The 18751-nt window shown below is 39.9% G+C and overlaps 1 protein-coding gene across 1 annotated transcript in view; it reads right to left on the bottom strand.

Annotated features, from left to right (window-relative positions):
* The window catches only part of LOC124797781 (anaphase-promoting complex subunit 1), a 349586-nt gene that overhangs the window by 58432 nt on the left and 272403 nt on the right, over positions 1 to 18751 (bottom strand). Inside the window, exons 29-30 of the mRNA XM_047260813.1 lie at positions 11001 to 11196; positions 10692 to 10759 (exon numbers count right to left, since the gene is read on the bottom strand). Of these exons, the coding sequence (XP_047116769.1) occupies positions 10692 to 10759; positions 11001 to 11196 (264 nt within the window). The remainder of the gene's footprint in view (positions 1 to 10691; positions 10760 to 11000; positions 11197 to 18751) is intronic.

Raw genomic sequence — 18751 nt, 5'->3', positions numbered from 1 at the left:
TAGGAGCCTAAATTCTTGGCATTCAGCTTTAGTGTTGGTCCAGCTGGTTTTGTTTTATTGCCACCAGGTCACCAAGTTTGTACTTTGAGGGTTTCTTCTGACTTTGGTTGAAACTACCATGATTTTCTTCATCCACCTTACTGATCTGCAACAGCATCTTCCTTCAGTTTAGTACATCTCTCTTCGAGTGAATTAATAATTTCTTCTTCCAATAACTTTGTGATGTGAAGATCAGTCTGTAAGCGCATCTTAATCCCTATCTAAAGTTCAAATTGTGTTTTCTCAATACTTCTGTTGAACACATGGCCTATCAATACTATGTTTAGCAACAATTTTAGCCAAAGTAGCACTGATCCTCTCAACCTGTCCATTGGCTCTAGGGAGTCCTGTCATTATTAAAAATTGCTCAATTCCTTCAGCAGTGCAGTACTACTCAAATTCTTCAGAAGTAAAGTAAGTTCCTTTATCAGTGATCACATGGGCTGGATTTCCAAAATTAGTTTTCTGTAATTCCATCTTAATAATTGTTTCTGCTGATTTTGTAGTCTTTACAGGATACAACCAGATAAACTTGGTAAATAAGCCAATAATACTTACAATGTGGTTGTATCCATTGTGCATTGATTGTAGTGGTCAAATATGACCCATGTGATAAGAATATAATGGATAACTTTCTTTGAATAAGAATGAAGGAAACCTTCCTTATTTCCTGATTTCTTATTAACAATTAAACATTTTACACAATTTGAGATCACTCTTTTCACCTTGTCAGTGAACTTTGGCACATAATAATCTTGTTTTACTTCCTCCTCAGTTTGTTTAACTGCACAATGACTTTTCCTATGTACAAGATTGAGAACTTCACTTTGTATAGGGTCTGAAGCCACCAAAGTATCTCTTACATCAGAGAACTTAAACAGAATTCCATCCCTCATTTAGAAGTTTCCATTAGGCTGTTCTTTGATAATGCTCTTGATTGCTGCTAACCATCATCTTTCTCTTGAGCTTTCCTAATTCTAGCTATTAAACTATCTGCAAAACTAAACAGTACACTATTCACACAACTTAAGGCATTTACATGTTTCATCCTAAAACCGGATCAGTGTTCAATGGTGTAGGAATACTCTTCCGAGACTAAAGCTCATCTCGCTATTCTTGGTGAAAATCCCTTCTTATCCATAGTCTTTTGGAATGCAGTTCAGTCCGTTACAATTTCAAATCATATTCCTAGTAAATACACATGGAATTTCCTTAATACATTAACAAATAGCTAAAACTTCAAGCTCATAACTATTGCACTTTTCCTCTTGATATGGTGTTATTTTTACTCATATACGAGTGTGGAGGAACCCACCATCATCCAGAGATTTTTGTAATAGTATGGCTCTAAACGCTCCTTGGCTTACATCTATCTAGTTCAGTTTCGTACCTTGGGCTGTAGATTTTTAAAACTGGCTCTGATACAAGAATATCTTTGAGCATCTGGAACACTTGCCTCTGCTCTTCTTCAAACTTATATTCTTGATTATTCCTCAGCAAATTGCTTAGAGGTTTGGCAATTGAAGAGTACTTTGAGAGAAACTTCCTGAAGTATCCTGTTAGACTGAAGAAAGTTTGTATTGCTGCAATAGATGTTGGTTCAAGGAAGTTTTGAGTAGCTAATGTCTTCTCAGAAGGAGGTCGGATTCATCCACACTGTATAATATATCCAAGAAACTCAACAGCTCTCATCAACAACTGGAAGTTTGAAAAGTTAATTTCCAATCCGTATTCTACTGCAGTTTCTAACACTAAACTAAGCTGTTGAGGTGCATCATCATCACCCTTTGCTGATATTACAGTATCGTTCAGATAAATCAATACAATGTTCACTCGATCCACTGCCCAAAAAAAATAGTGTTTATAAAATTCTGGGACACTGCAGATGAATTTTTTTGCACCAAACATAACTTTCCTGAACTGAAACTGTCCTGAGTGAGTCACAAGCGAGATACTTTGAGCTTTATTCTTCTACAACATTTTTGAGGTCTAGTGTTGGACCCACACAGATGTCTTGCAGTTTATCCAAAAGATCTTCTATGAGGGGCAATGGGTAATAATGTTTCACTGTGATCTTATTTAACTTTCTGTAGTTCATACAGACATGATAATCACTATTTTTCTTTTTCACAACTACAACCTGGCTAGTATATTCAGATGAACTTGATTCTCACAATTTCCTTCTCTCTTTCCTTTCTGACATCAGTGGACTTCATCTTTATTATGGTGCAATTTGTCACTAAATCTTTGATGTATTTCTCCATTTCATAACTAAAAGAGCTTTCAGTATCTCATTCTGGTTTGTCTACTACATGGATACACTTAAGATGATCTTCCCCTACTGGTTGCCTAATAGTAACTCTGCCCTTGTTTATTAAAATTTCAGTTTGCTCTAGGAAATTGTTTCCGACGACCATTTCTAAATTCATCGCATCTCTAGAAACCACATAAATATCTGTTTCAATTTTCACATCATAAACCCCAATAATGTCTGTGAAATAACCTTATGGAGAGATGAATTTTTTCCTAAATCCTGCAAGACTACATCTGTTTTTTGCAAACTTGGAGCATCCACTATCTCATAAACATTCTGTCGTCAAAAATTAAGCTGAATGCCACATCCAGTTGGCACCTTCACCTCTCTGTTACTTATTGATACATGCTCTTCTTACAGTGTTTGCATTCACAATTATCTAGATTAGTCTTCACCTTCGTGCATTCAGATGAGATATGGCCAAACTCATTGCAATTGAAGCAACTCTTTCCCTTGATCTTGTTGTTGCAATTACCTGACTTGCAACCATTTGCACCACCACTGAAACACTTTGCTTGGATCCAAAGCTACACTTTTAATATTTCTACTGCTTGAGTCTTTAGCATCTTCCTTACTGGAGTTTAAATTTTCATTGATGTAACTTTTGTTATCTCTTCTTGGCAATAATTTCACAGCTCTTTTGTACTGCTTCATTTTTTCCTTAAACTTTTCCATACTCCTAGCACTATAGAGTAGAAGTTTTGGGCCTGGGTTGTCTTCTACTCCATCAATCACATACTGAAATAGCGACTTATTATCAATACCACCACAGCTGGCAGTTTCCTTTATTATGAGAAAATATTCTTGAAGAGACTCTTCCTGTTTCTTCTTTCATCAAGACAGCAGCTGGAGGACCTTCACAGCACTTCTTTTCATATCAAATTTGTTCTGGTGTAATCACAAGCACCGGAACAAAGATGCAGAACACAAGAGGAGAGAAGAAGGTGAGGAAACAAGTAGCCAATGGCGCGCAGAATTGGACCATGCTGAGCCAAGAGCAACACCTAGCAGAAAGGAATATAAGTGATGCTCCTGCTAGCCTTGGATACTCAGATTGGCACCAGATCGCAGACATTAGTTATCAGTGATGTGTGACAGATCATGGACGTTAGTTATCAGTGACAGTTGTAAATCTCCAAAGTTAAGTTCTGTCAATTTGCTTTCTAGAAAATAAGACTACTAATGTTATTTGTTTGAACTGTTGTATAGCATTCCGAGAACACTGCATCCCATAGGCACCCTATTAGTTGGGGTTTGGGTTGTTTGAGGTAGCGAGGTCATCGGTCTCATCGGATTGGGGAAGGACGGGGAAGGAAATCAGCCGTGCCCTTTCAAAGGAACCATCCCAGCGTCTGCCTGGAGTGATTTAGGGAAATCACGGAAAACCTTAATCATGATGGCCAGGCGCGGGATTGAACCGTCGTCCTCCCGAATGCGAGTCCAGTGTGCTAACCACTGCACCACCTCACTCAGTACCCTATTAGAGACGAATGGCCAAGACCCCACAACTGGCGACGAGTCATCAACTGAACTACATGCCAATGGCCACGTCCATAATTTTGCAGGTGCCTTAATTCTCTTTTCTTTATTTCGCAGGGGCGCTCGCTTTGATTCACCAGTATTTTGACGTTTTTGCTAATTAGTGTTTCCAGGTGGGCATTGCAGAACATTTCTTTGATTTTGTCATTATTTAGAATACTTGCCTTGTATGTTTTTTGCATTTGTGTCTTCCAATATTAACCCCTCCACCTGTCACGCCCCCTGCTCAGGTGCTGCAGCTGCAAGTGTTAAATGCAGTTAATGCAGTTATTTCAGTTTTGGATGAACCAGATCTCTACACTGCTCAACACAGTACAGCAGCTACTAGTCAATGCTACGCGCCCGACAGAACAAGCACCGCCTACCACAACTGCTATACCACCTTTTCGACAGTTTTGTGAACAGGAAGAGGAATGGCTCCAGTGGCACTCATGGTTTGAGGTGCATGTCATTGCCCACAATGTACCAGGTACTGTGAAACTTCCTTATCTAGTATCAATGGTAGGAAATGCAGTGTTCAGATTTATCCAGGAGTTACATCCTAATGCCACTCCGAGTAACTGTCATACGAACAAGTAATCACTTTGTTAACTAACTATTATGACCAATAAGTGAATGTGGTAGCAGCTAGGTACCAATTATTCAATTGCAAAAAATGGTCAGAACAAACTTATCGCAAGTGGGCAACAGATTTGCAGGGTATGACACGGAAATACAAATTCAAATGTGCTTGCAGTTCTTTATATTTAGCTGTAATGTTGTGTGATGCCGTCGTGTACCATGTGCCTGATGTCATAATTAGAGAACAAATTTTGAAACAGTCCGACCCATCATTTCAGCAGGTAATGCAAAGACTAGATCAGTATGGTTCCAGTGCCTTGTTGGCTCATACGTGTGAGCAGCCAGCTACTTGTCGGATTGCATCCCTTAGTCGTGATCACCCCATTCCGCACCGGTGGCTTGCGCTAGCCAAGCCAAGTAAACGCCGCGTACGCAGTTCACTACATAGGCAGATACATGGGCAAACAGAATTAAGTCTTGCCCTCATTGTTAAACATGGCGTAAACACCAAGACTGTTCCTCCTGACAACCTCAGTGTTACATCTGTGATAGGAAAGGCCATATGCAATCCATATGTTTGTAGCAGAACAAACATAAGAATTCAGTCCACTCACAAAACTCTCGCCACAAGGCCCATAAAGTAAAAGCACTGTAACACAAAAAAGATAGCTTTCATATTAAATTAATTTCAGTTGAGAGCAGGAGAAAAAGATATAACAACACGACAACTCATAGCACAGCCACCTATTAATAAATACAGTCACCATACAGGATCACTGCCACTGACTCTATGCACACCAGTTCACATAAAGAGGTTTCCATCTAAGAGAGCTTCCCTTAAGAAGATTTAAAACAATAAATGAAGGCTACGAGATATCAACAAATAATGCAAAGACTCAAACGGAAGTAAACTCTCTTCAAATGAAAATCATACATAAACACTTTACATAACTGAACACTTCCCCCACCCCCTGAAAAACTGATAAAATAAATGTAAAGAAAAACGTATGCTTATCGTACTGCGGAGAGGTTCTGAGAAAGACACATGTATAGACTGATGGACGAAAGTATCTTGTGAATACTGGTCTTATTTCAATAGTAGACACATGTTGAGCTAGTCCCACAACTGCTCTAGAGAGAATATGCTTTCAAAGCACACTATTCTGATACCCATACACACACTATACAAAATGCATGCCATAGAAAAGAGCCAAACCATCATTCATAATACAGTTAACGGTTTTGGTGACTCCTTCCATCACCTCCATCTGTTGCAGCAGAGGGTGGGCTGCATAGACCAGAAACCAGTCTCCCAACACTCTCGCTGGAAACTTCTGCCAGAGGGAGAACTTATGACGGCCGAGCTTTCTGGATAGGAGGCGCAGCAAACCATCACTCTATGAGTCTCTTGTTACGCTCCAACGAGGCAACACCACAAGCTGTGTTCTCTGCAGCTTGGCCATGCAACACCACATGGTTCGCAACGTCATCTGCCGCATTTCGACAGGGTATGTGCGAACCACATGATTCTTATCCCGTGCCCAGTTCTGTGTTCCACACCAGTGCACCAGGGTCAGATGGCACACTGCCTCCCCTGTGGTTGCCTTTTGCCCTACACAACACCGGTTCACGCACATTCACCTCGAGATTGTCTGTCTACTACCCTCCTCCATTGGATATCAATATCTGCTGACAATTACTAACAGATTTACTCACTAGATGGAGACCACACCTATCCTAGACATTTCGGCCAAAACTTTGGCTGCAGCCTTTGTTCAGACCTAGATGTCCCACTTCAGTTGCCAACATCACTACAGACCGCGGGTGCCAGTTCACCTCTGCCCTCTTCTGATCTCAGATAGCCACTGCGGCTCCAATTTCCATCATACCACCAGCTCCACGCTGCAGCTAACAGCATGATGGAGCAGTTCCACTGCACACTTAAAACTGCCCTCACATGTTATTCTTCTGAATGGTCCTCTGCCCTAACCCTGGAACTTTTAGGTCTGCAGATCACACAAAACCAACCTGGGAACTTCTGCTGCTGAGCTAGTATACAGACAGCCACCTGCCATTACTGGCGGATTTTTGGAAGTGACCCCACTCCCTCCTGACAGCATCCCACATTTCGTGTAGCAGTTCCAAGGCTACGTGGCTCAACTATGAACACCACCTCCACAACATCCTAGTGAGCACCATACCTTCATCCACCATGATCTCACAGCATGCACACGTCATGCTTCAGGTTGATGCTTACCAACTGTTGCTCCACTCTCAGTATTCAGGCCCACTCCACTCCTTGGGGACAAAACGTTCTCCATTCATCTGATTGCGGTCACAGCATCCATCTCCGCGGACAGGCTCAAGCCGGCGTAAGTCGTAGAGGCCCCTCCAGCCAATGAGCACAGCACCATCGAGGTGGAGTTACCCCACTTACCACCAGATGCAGCCACAACACCATCAACACCGTACTCAATATAACACATGCCAACACCTTCTGCTGTCCCTGATGTACCACTGTCGACACCGCCCCACGATGGCATGTCCAAACCACCAGCTGACACTGTCTCTGGTCTACCACTAACCGAATACAAGAGTAACACCCCTCAGTACCTGGGACCATGATGTCATTACCACACTACCCTTTCCGCAGCCTCCAGCCAACATCAGCAGCACCCTGCCCCAAATGTGCCCGCCACTCTCAACACAGTGTCGTCACCATCGCCACTAGCATCTGCACCATTGGAGCAGTGATGCTACTTCACACGCTACCAGCGCCATGTGTAGGAGCTGCCCATGCCCATCCTCTCATCGGAAACCACAGCGCGAACATGAGCACAGCAGTACCAACTCATGCATGCCCCCCAGCAAGCACTGTCAGTCAGCTTCAAACACCGCTCAGTGTGGTTGACACCTTTGTTTTTCTCTCGAAAGGGGGGAACTGTGTAGCGACTCCTTCCATTGCCTCCATCTGTAGCAGCAGAGAAGGGGACTGTGTAGACCAGAAACCAGCCCCCCAACACTCTCGCTGGTCAGCTTTACCGGAGGGAGAATTTAGACATCCACACTTGCCAGATACAAGGCACACGGAACTATCACTCGAGCAGTCTCTTGTTTTGCTCCGATGAGGCAACAACCCCTGCCGTGCTCTCAGCAGCTCACTCGTGCCATGCAACACCATGTGGCTCGCGTCTTCGTCTGCCACATTTTGCCGGGGTGTGCACGAACCGCAGGATTCTTATTCCGCACTCGGTGTCAGTGTACTGTTGCAGTTCATTTAACAAGATGAGTACTACTGGATCAAAGCATGATGTGGACACCTGGTTCATCCTCCCAGTATCAGCAATTGGAGTACTGCATGCAGAGTAGCACAAAAAGTGCAGTGCAGTGCAGTGCGTGCCAGGAAACCAGACGGATTTAGTTCTATTCCATACCAGGCCATTTTAGTGCCCCTTTGTCGCCAAGCGTGCCATTGAAGTAGGTTTTCCTGTGCCGCCAGATAACATCAAACAAAGGCTGTAAGCCAGTCATGGTCCACCCAACCCAGAATCTCCACCATGAGCGAGTACCCTCCTTGATTAAGAGGTATTAGCTCACTGAATTTTACTGTAGTTGTCAGCTTATAGGTTAGTATGTTAGAACCATCCCACACATATCTTCCAGCACACCCCGGCATTTATTGTCATTTTTCTTAACTAGCACACCACTTAGGCACCTATTCCCCTTGGGAGTATAGAAGGGAAAATAAATTATTCCTGCAAGGTAAAAAAAAGATTTGCTAGAAGAAATTGAAATTTACCTGAAATTATTCAAACAGGCGTATGACATAAGAAAGCTGTAATTTGTCCTGCAGTTTTACAGACATATAGTCTAATCTCTTACTTGCAGTAGCATCATCTGCATTGGTATGTTAATAGTTTCTTAGGTTGACTGGATAAGTAAATACACTATGCTCTGCATGTTTAAACTGTATTTTTGCTGAAAATAGCCAACGTCTGAATAATTTATATATCTTTGACATGATTCTGTGTACACTTCACCAAACTTGTATATTTGTCTTTTGTGGACTGTATTGTGGTGACCGATTGAGCAAGATGTGTAACAGAATATAGAAAATGCCACTAAATGAAGTAGAGTGTTTAGTATACTGCTTTTGTTTGTTCATCCCCTAATTAACTATTTATTGTATACACTGGTTTATGTTTGTACAACATTAATGTAAGAACAAAAATTACCTGACACTGAGAATTTGCCACACCTATAAATGGGACCAAAAGACTTGAAATGTGATAGTGCATTTAAAAAATGTTCCTGAAGGTAGCTTTCAAACTCACTTCCTTCCATTTAATGATAATGACTGTGGGTTATATTTTTATATGTATATTTGTAAGACCTTCACTTGAAAATGTGTTTAGTTAGGGAGTTGTAGATTGCCAATTGCAAGTAAGATGTACACAGTGACACACAGGAGATGGACGGTTTTTAATGAAATAATACTCATACAACTTTAAAATTAATGCATGTTTATTTACCCAAAATCAAAGCTCATTATTTGCCATTTTAGTTAACAAAGTAATTTGTGAAAAGTAATGTCACCAAGGTGATGTCCATCATTTCGAATACAGGACGCAAGTCTCTTCTCAAAATCCTCCATCACATGGACTAAAATCTCTGCAGGGCTGGCAGCAATTTCTTGAATGATTGCATTTGTAAACTCGTCCAAATTTCGTAGTTTGTGGTTGTAGACACAGTTCTTAAGGTACCCCACAGAAAAGAGTCACATACAGACAAGTTGGGAGACCTGGGAGGCCAAGGAACATTGCCAAAATGTGAGATAATACGGCCAGGATACATGCATCTAAGAACTGTCAATGAAGTGTTTGCGGTGTGCAATGTTGCCCCATCCTGCTGGAACCAAACGCATATGAATGTAATGAACTGAATTAAAAGTAACTGTGGCCCCATTCTCTTAAAAAAAAAAAAAAAATAAGGTCCAATAATGCCAACAGAGCCAAGAGCACACCAGACTGTTACTTTTTCTGAGTGTAGAGGACGCTGGTGGATAAGGTGTGCATGCTCTGGAGCCCAGTAATGTAGGTTTTGCTTATTCATGGTCTCGTTTAAATGAAAATGAGCTTCATCGCTCAACAATGAAATTTCATTTTCATTCGATCCCAAAATAACTTGCTTTCTGTAAGTGAAGTCTTCTAATACAGCAAAATCAGTTTCCTTAAGTTGTTGGAGGGGTTGGGTTGGGGTTGGGTTGTTTGGGGCAGGAGACCAGACAGCGAGGTCATCGGTCTCATCAGGTTAGGGAAGGATGGGGAAGGAAGTCGGCCGTGCCCTTTCAAAGGAACCATCCCGGCATTTGCCTGGAGCGATTTAGGGAAATCACGGAAAACCTAAATCAGGATGGCCGGACACTGGGTGAACCGTCGTCCTCCCGAATGTGAGTCCAGTGTCTAACCACTGCGCCACCTCGCTCGGTAAGTTGTTGGACAACAACGAGCATTTTGTAGGGATAGAATTTTAATTCTTTATGCAAAATTCGTCTAACCGATTCAAGATTGATTCGTAACTCACTAGCATGATGTCTAGCTGACCGTCCTGGTCTTTTGACTGCCGCTTGCCTTACCCTTTCAACATTTTCTGGTGTTGTTACTCTGCGTCTCGGGACAGGATGCTTCTTATCCACTATGTTTCCAGTTGATCTGAAGTTTTCCATCCATCTGAGGATTGTGTTACGGCTTGGAACAGCTCTATGTCGACCGACATTAAACTGCGCACGAAACAATCGCTGCGTAGCAATAATAGACTCACCACTTTTCACGAAACTGTCATAGACAAACACTCGATGTTGCAAGTCCCACTGCTCCATAGTGACTGAGTAAATTAAATGGCGTCTTGTGTGGATCAGAACTAACCCCACCACGACCACCTCCCACCACTGTGCCCTCAGTATTACGCAGTTCAAAACCGTCCGTCTCCCGCGTGTCACCATGTACTACACTGCATGACTTTTGCACCTTTTTCTGTGTAATAAATGCAACACTATGTTTATTTACAGTTATTTTGCACTAAGAATGTATTCTTTAAGGAGCTTAGAATAAACCTGTTTAACAGCCCAAAAAGCAAGACATTTTGATACATTTAAGTTATATAGTGTGGTAGAAGGGGTAGTGGAAGATTAATTACACAACTGTATTTCAAGTCTATTATACAATAAATAAATATCTACCTTAAATTATCCCAGTTCTTGTCCCTATGAAAAGTCACAGACCAATAGCGATCATCTTCCACTCGGACCTATAACAAGTGGACATCGTAAGTTAATAATTCTTACTCAAAATCCAGTGCAACAAAAAACATACATTAACTTTCTTTTTCATTTTTTGTTCTGGTTAGAGGTCCTTAGTAAGGTCTCTCAAATCATCAATCTTGCTATTCTACAAGTACATCTAACCTAATTTCTACTATACAAGGCAGTCAGATTTGAAATGTTCTCTATAGCTAACGAACTGAAAATAAAACTATTTGCCCCACATACCTCTTTCAATAAACTTAGTTCTGGTAACATGCATGGTGCTCTTAATCGAACACTTTGCCCTTGGTAGTGGATGGTGTCCAGGTAAACAACATTCACATGTGCATAGCACAAGGTGCCTTGGTCAATATCTCGAGGCATCAGCAACCGTGGTTCTACAGCCAGTACATATAAATGACGAAATGCTTGTAAATGGTACCTGTAAAAACCAACGTTATATTTAGCACACAATTTATTTCACATGATATTTCACAGAGCCCATGTAATTTTGGCTTATCACTTTCATTTGAAGTGCAAAATATTTCAAAATTCCATAAATGAACCACAAATGTAACTCAATTCTAAAAATAATTAGTTCTATTTTCTTTAATTCCACTGCATACAGCATTTTTATTTAACCAGCCTCATAAAACATAGAAAGCAGCTGAAGTTATGCAAGATAAGAATCAAATCATATCTTTGCAACAGGAAAAAAATGTTGATAGGAATAACTCTTAATTATCAGTTACCATTTGTTTCAGAAGTAATTATGCATGTAGGGCCCCAATATTCCATCTTTGATGCCTTGCTTCTGCTTGTGTATGTTTCATCAGTCACATTATGAGACACTATGTTTTTTTTTTCCTTTACAGGTGACATAAATGCCGTGAAAAACAGCAAATTAAATATATACTCTATTTACTGTATTGACCTACATGCAACTCGGAACCAGTAAGAGAGAACGTGATGAAAAGTGGAACATCGAATGAGTTGTTTCAGATGAACAAGAACATGAGCATTAAAACCATGTCAGGGGCTCAAGTAGAGATAGAACCCAAATTCTTATGACAGAAAAGTTACAACAATAAAGAACGTTGTTCAAGAATCTGTAGCTCTTAGAGTGAAAGAATTAGATGATACAGATTGTTTACAGCTACGTGGTTCTGTAATTGTAAGAAAAGAAGGATAAGTTCGGCTTCAACGACAAAAAGGAAGAGAGTTAGAAAGAAGTTTGAGGTAGAAGGAAGGAGGCCTCATGCCTACAAGATGCATTAAATTTGGTGATGGTTTGATAGGTGTATCTGCAATGTTGCTAGATATACTTATCAAAGTCATGGGTACAACAAGATAGAGTGCTCATAGCTATTTGTTTCATCAGTTAGTTTTGTATACTTAAAATGTCCCACCCCCCCCTTCCCCCCCCCCCTCCACCCCCTCCAATGAATCATGGACCTTGTCATTGGTGGGAAGTCTTGCATGCCTCAGCGATGCACATAGCTATACCATAGGTGCAACCAAAATGGAGGGGTATCTTTTTTGAAAGATTTCGTGACTCTTTCAGCTGCCATTCTCTTTATTTATGTACTATTGTACAATTTCAGCCTTAGGCCAGTTTCAAGTATTTTATGGATGATTTTTCAGAAGTAAACTATGCCATGTATGTTGTTGCTCCTATGACTCCATGCTATGCTCATAAAATAAATCAGAGATGTTTTACACTATTTTAGGAGCACATTATTTTCAAGTAGTTGTTGCAAAGCTTTGCTCAAAAGTAATGTGCTCCTAAAATACCATAAAACATCTCGGATTTATTTTACGACCATAACCTGGAGTCACACGAGCAATGACACACACGGTGTAATTTACTACTAAAAATCATCCATAAAATACGTGAAAATGGCCTAAGGCTGAAATTGTACAACTGTACCTGGAGGAAAAAAAAGGGCAAGGCATCACACTGAAAATTAAGGAAGGGTGTCTGTTCACAGGGCAGACAAACATATGGTTCCTGAAGAGGGGCAACAGCCTTTTCAGTAGTTGCAGGGGCAACAGTCTGGATGATTGACTGAACTGGCCTTGTAACATCAAGCAAGACAGCTTTGCTGTGCTGGTACTGTGAACGGCTGAATGCAAGGGGAAACTACAGCCTTAATTTTTCCCAAGGACACGTGGCTCTACTGTATGGTTAAATGATGATGGCAGCTTCCTGGGTAAAATATTCCAGAGGTAAAATAGTCCCCCATTCGAATCTCTGGGTGGGGACCACTCACAAGCAAAACTCGCCATCGCACCCTGTCAGATTTAGTGGTAAGAGGGCCCAGTGGACAGCCCCGTCAAAAACCAAACACAGATCAAGCATGAAAACAGGAAGAGTGTGTACTGAACTGTGAACAATCCAAGGACAAGAATTGCAATATAGATCAGCAACAAAGATCAGAGATGTCCTGGATAAGTGGTCACAGTATTAGACTGCCAAGTGGGCGGGTCCTTTTTTTTTTTTTTTGCGATTTACTCAAATTTGTCTCTGTGGCATTTGCAACAGTGAGCTGTAAGGTTCAGTCCTACAGTGACACTTGATTCTGCACAACTACTCTATTAGCAGCGAAAACTTTATGACAAGACAACAAGTCAACCGAATCCTCCACTGGAAAACACGTCTGATGTGTCATACAGGGCATTAGCCACAGGACATGTGTCATATGATAGGGATCTCTTATCAATGCACCTAATCTGTACCCCTGCTAAGTGGATAAGATATGGCTCCCTGCCCGATTTAGTGTTTGTATGAAAGTGATCATTCCCAAGGAAATGATGAAAACATAATAGTCTGTCACATAGGCTGCAACAAATGAACACAACAGTTTCACAATTACACGGGTTCTTTGTTGTAACATAGTTCAGACCTGTTTATTTATTGTTTTCATTTCTGTGAGTTATCTATGTGGTAACTTGCCTGCTCTCACTATTCGTTAACATTTGCTTGCAATGGTAATGTATTCTTACCACATGAGACATATTCTATAACCCATGTATAGTATGACAGCTGCCAAGGCTACAGAAAGACTACAAACATTTCAATGACCAGTCGAACAGTTCATAATGACGTGAGAAAAAATAAATAAATAAATAAATAAAATGCAAATAAATGGCACGAGGGAGTTTTGAACATGGCTCATCTGGGTTACAGTCCCACATCATGACCACTCAACCATGATGCCATGGCTGTTCAGTTTCTCTCAATATTGCACATGTTAAGCTTGGATCGTTCATTTTTTTTTATTTTGCTTCTTTTTCACAGTTCAGTTCACCTCCTTTCTGTTTTCATGTTTTATTGGTGTTCAGTTCTTGATGGGCCATCTTATCATTAAATCTGAGGGGGTTGTGATGGGGAGTTTTGTTTGTCAGGAGGTCGTCATTATCAGGAGGAACAAAACTGGCATTCTATGGATCAGAGTGTGGAATGTCAGACCTCTTGATGGGGCAGGTACATCAGAAAATTTAAAAAGGGAAATAGATAAGTTAAAGTTAGATATAGTGGGAATTAGTCAAGTTCAGTGGCAGGAGGAACAGGACCCCTGGTCAAGTAAATACAGGGTTATAAATACAAAGTCAAATAGGGCTAATGCATGAGTAGGTTTAATAATGAAAAAAAAGTATGTAGGTAAGCTATTATGAACAGCATAGAGAATGCATTATCGGAGCCAAGATAGACATGATGCCCACACCTATCACAGTAGTACAAGTTTATATGCCAGTCAGCTCCGCAGATGAAAGAGAGATTCAAGAAATGTATCATGAGATAAAATAAATTACTCAGATAGTTAAGGGAGACAAGAATTTAATAGTTCAGGTGGACTGACATTCAATAGTAGGAAAAGGAAGAGAAGGAAAAGTCGTAGGTGAATACGAACTGGGAGACAGGAATGAAAAAGGAAGCTCCCGGTACAGTTTTACAGAGACTGTAATTTAATGAAAGCTAACACTTCGTTAAGAATCAGGAAAGAAGGCTATATACACATGGAAAGAGACTTGGAGACTGTGAAAGGTTTCAGATTGATTGTATAATGGTTATACAAAGATTTAGGAACTAGGTTCTGAACTGTAAGACATTCCCAGGGGCAGATGTGGACTCTGACCACAATTTATTGGTTATGAATTGTAGATTAAAACTGGACAAACTGCAAAAAGGTATGAATCTAAGAGATGGGTCCTGGATAACATGAAAGAAACAAGATGTTGTAGAAAGTTTCAGATGGAGCATTAGGGAACAATTGACAAGAACGGGGGAAAATAATACAGTAGATCAAAAATGGATAGCTTTGAAAGATGAAATACTGAAGGCAGCAGAGGATCAAGTAGGTAAAAAGACAAGGGCTAGTGGAAATCCTTTGGTAATACAAGAGATATTGCATTTAATTGATGAAAGGAGAAAATACAAAAATTCAGTAAATGAAGCAGACAAAAGGGAATACAGACGTCTCACAAATGAGATCGACAGTAAGTGCAAAATAGCTAAGCATGAATGGTTAGAGGAGAAATGTAAGGATGCAGAAGCATATATCACTAGAGGTATGATAGACGTTGCCTACATGAAAATTAAAGTGATCTTTGGAGTAAAGAGAACCACCTGTACGAAAATTAATAGTTCAGATGGAAAATCAGTCCCAAGTACACAAGAGAAAGCAGAAAGGTGGAAGGATTATATACAGGGTCTATACATGGGAGATGTGCTTGAGGGCAATATTATGGAAATGGAAGAGGACATAGATGAAGACGAGTTGAGAGATACAATACTGCATGAAAAATTTGATGGAGCACTGAAAGACCCAGGTCAAACCAAGGCCTTGGAAACAGACAGCATTCCGTTAGGACTACTCCCTTGGGGCAGCCATGACAAAACTCTTCCATCTGGTGAGCAAGGCATATGAGTCAACTTAAATACCTTCAGACTTCAAGAAGAATATAATAATACCAGTTCCAAAGAAAGCATGTGCTGACAGGTGCGAAAATCACCAAACAATCAGTTTAATAAGCCATGGTTGCAAAATAATAATACAAATTCTTTACTGACAAATGCAAAAACTGATAGAAATCGACATCGGGAAGATCAGTTTGGATTCTGGAGAAACACAGGAACACATGAGGCAATACTAACCCTACGACTTCTCACAGAAGATAGGTTAAGGAACGGCAAACCTACGTTCACAGCATTTGTAGACTTCAAGAAAACTTTAGACAATGTTGATTGGGATACTCTTTTTCAATTTCGAAAGGTGACAGGGGTAAAAAACAGGGAGCAGAAGGCTATTTACAATTTTTACGGAAACCTTGATGGCAGTTATAAGAGTTGAGGGGCAGGAAAGGGAAGCAATGGTTGAGAAGGGAGTGAGACAAGGTTACAGCCTATCTCCGATGTTATTCAATCTGTATACTGAGCAAGCAGTAAAGAAAACAAAAGAAAAATTTGGAGTAGTAATTAGAGTTCAGAGAGAAGAAATAAAAACTTTGAGGTAAATCTGTCACAGACACCACAGGACTTGGAAGAACAGTTGAACGGAGTAGACAGTGTCTTGAAAGGAGGATATAAGATGAACATCAACAACAGTAAAACGAGGATAATGGCAAATTAAATCAGATGATGTTGAGGGAATCAGATTAGGAAATGAGACACTTAAAGTAGTAGATGAGTTTTGCTATTTGGGTAGCAAAACAACAGATGACAATTGAAATAGAGAAGATGTAAAATGTAGACTGGCGATGGCAAGAAAAGTGTTTCTGAAGAAAAGAAATTTGTAGTTTTGATATCTGGGTAGCAAAATAACTGATGACGGTTGAAGTAGATAAGATATAATATCCATACTGCCAATGGCAAGCAATCATTTCTGAAGAAGAGAAATTTGTTAACACTGAGTGCAGATTTAAGTGTCAAGAAGTCTTTTCTGAAAGTACTTGTATGGAGTGTAGCTATGTATGGAAATGAAACATGGACGATAAACAGTTAGGCAAGAAGAGAATAGAATCTTTTGAAATGTGGTGCTACAGAAGAATGGTGAAGATTAAATGGGTAGATCACATAACTAATGAGGAGGTACTGAACAGAATTGGGGAGAAGAGGAATTCGTGGCACAACTTGACTAAAAAAAGGGGTCGGTTGGTAGGACACATTATGAGGCATCAAGGGACCGCCAATTTAGTACTGGAGGGAAACGTGAGGGCAAAAAATCATAGACGGACACCAAGAGATGAATACAGTATGCAGATTCAGATGGATGTAGGTTCCAGTAGTTACTCAGAGATGGAGAGGCTTGCACAGAATAGAGTACCATCGAGAGCTGCATAAAACCAGTCTTTGGAATGAAGACCACCACCACCACCACCACCAGAAGAACAAGAAGAAAAACTTAAAAGGTATTTGTGAATTTGTTTCAACTTTTGTTGAACTATCATTTTCTACACAGAATAGGGCATAGCTATAAGCAGTGTCAATTAGTAGTACACGTAATTGGAGGAGGTAGAGATGAATACATTCAGTAGTAATGGTGAAGAGACGGAGGGTGGATTGTAATGAAAGATTATTCAGAATATTGCCTGTTTAAGGAAGGAAGGTGTGTGGCCTCTGGATTCGTATTAGCACAGATTTTATATATTTTTCTTGTTAGTTACTGGATGGCTATTTAACTTTTGTTGAGAATTTTCTGTGCAAAGAATGAAACCTATAACGGTGGGTAAAAAATTAATAGATCTATTATGGAGTGTAAGGATATCATATTATCTCTCAAGTAGAAGAAAGCCTTTGATTTATTATAAGTACAGAATGACATCTAAATCTTATCCAGTTAAGTTTTATGTGTTTGTTTTGATTAAGATCAGGATGACTTATAGTGTACCTGGTAACATCTATGAGACACAATTACCAATATATTAAATATCTCGACTGAGTATGGCACAGTATATGTTTCAATTGACAGAAATACAATGTATAAGTGAGTGCTGATTGCCAATAAGGTTGTACAAGGAGGAAGCTCTGTAACATGCCAAAGTGGCGTGGCTGGTAATATGCAGAAATTAGTCACCATAGGTGGTGAATAACATTTAGATATAACTACTGATTTACAAATGTTTGGTTTTTTAGACATCTGTTTAAGTAGTTAGTAGTTTGACTACTGTTCAAAAGGAATAATGATGTACACAGTTACAATACCAGAAGGAAATGACTTTCATTATACCACATTAGGGTTATCTATAGCACAAAAACGGGTGCACAATGCAGCCCAAAAATTTTTGATAACTTCAACCACTGATATAAATGTTTGACAGACAGCAAATTTAAATTTTAAAACAAAGTGAAAAAGTCTCTCCTTGACAATTTCTTCTATTCCATAAAAGAATTTCTGACTCTTTAGTTTGTTTAACTAGCAACAACACTCTTTTTAAAAATATATATGATCAGCATATAGCTGTATTCACATATGACTGTGTAATGTGAATGTAAATTCACCTGTTTCACGTTATGATTAAAAGTACAAATGATCGACAGAACATGAAACTGACTAACTGACAAACTAACTAACAAACTTAATGGGGAAATTATCAGGTCATATTAAGGGAATACACAGACTAAAAAAATTAGTGCCATTCAGTCAATCAGTATATTCTGTTAATTTATGGAGTGCAGAATTAATCTGACTTGACTAATTGGTAGGTTAAGGGTCACGCAAAAGAAAGAGAAATTAGGTTGAGAGCCTTTGCTGGTCAAAGACTGATCATTTAATCTGGAACAACTCAATCTGTATTAATAATGGAGTACAATGTAGAGATTTTTATTGGAAGTATCTCTGACTTGAATACTGGTACAAAGTAGTTTTGCCTGTGCAGAGTCACATTTATTGAGATGTTGTCTTCTATTTATTGTTGGGAAGAATTTTGCGAAATTGCCTTGAGTGCTCATGATAGGTCGTGATGAGACTCAACAGTATATGTATGGTTGTAACAGT

The sequence above is a fragment of the Schistocerca piceifrons genome, chromosome 1, assembly GCF_021461385.2.
Source record: "Schistocerca piceifrons isolate TAMUIC-IGC-003096 chromosome 1, iqSchPice1.1, whole genome shotgun sequence".
Lineage (NCBI taxonomy): Eukaryota > Metazoa > Arthropoda > Insecta > Orthoptera > Acrididae > Schistocerca > Schistocerca piceifrons.
This window is presented reverse-complemented; position numbering and strand designations above follow the sequence as displayed.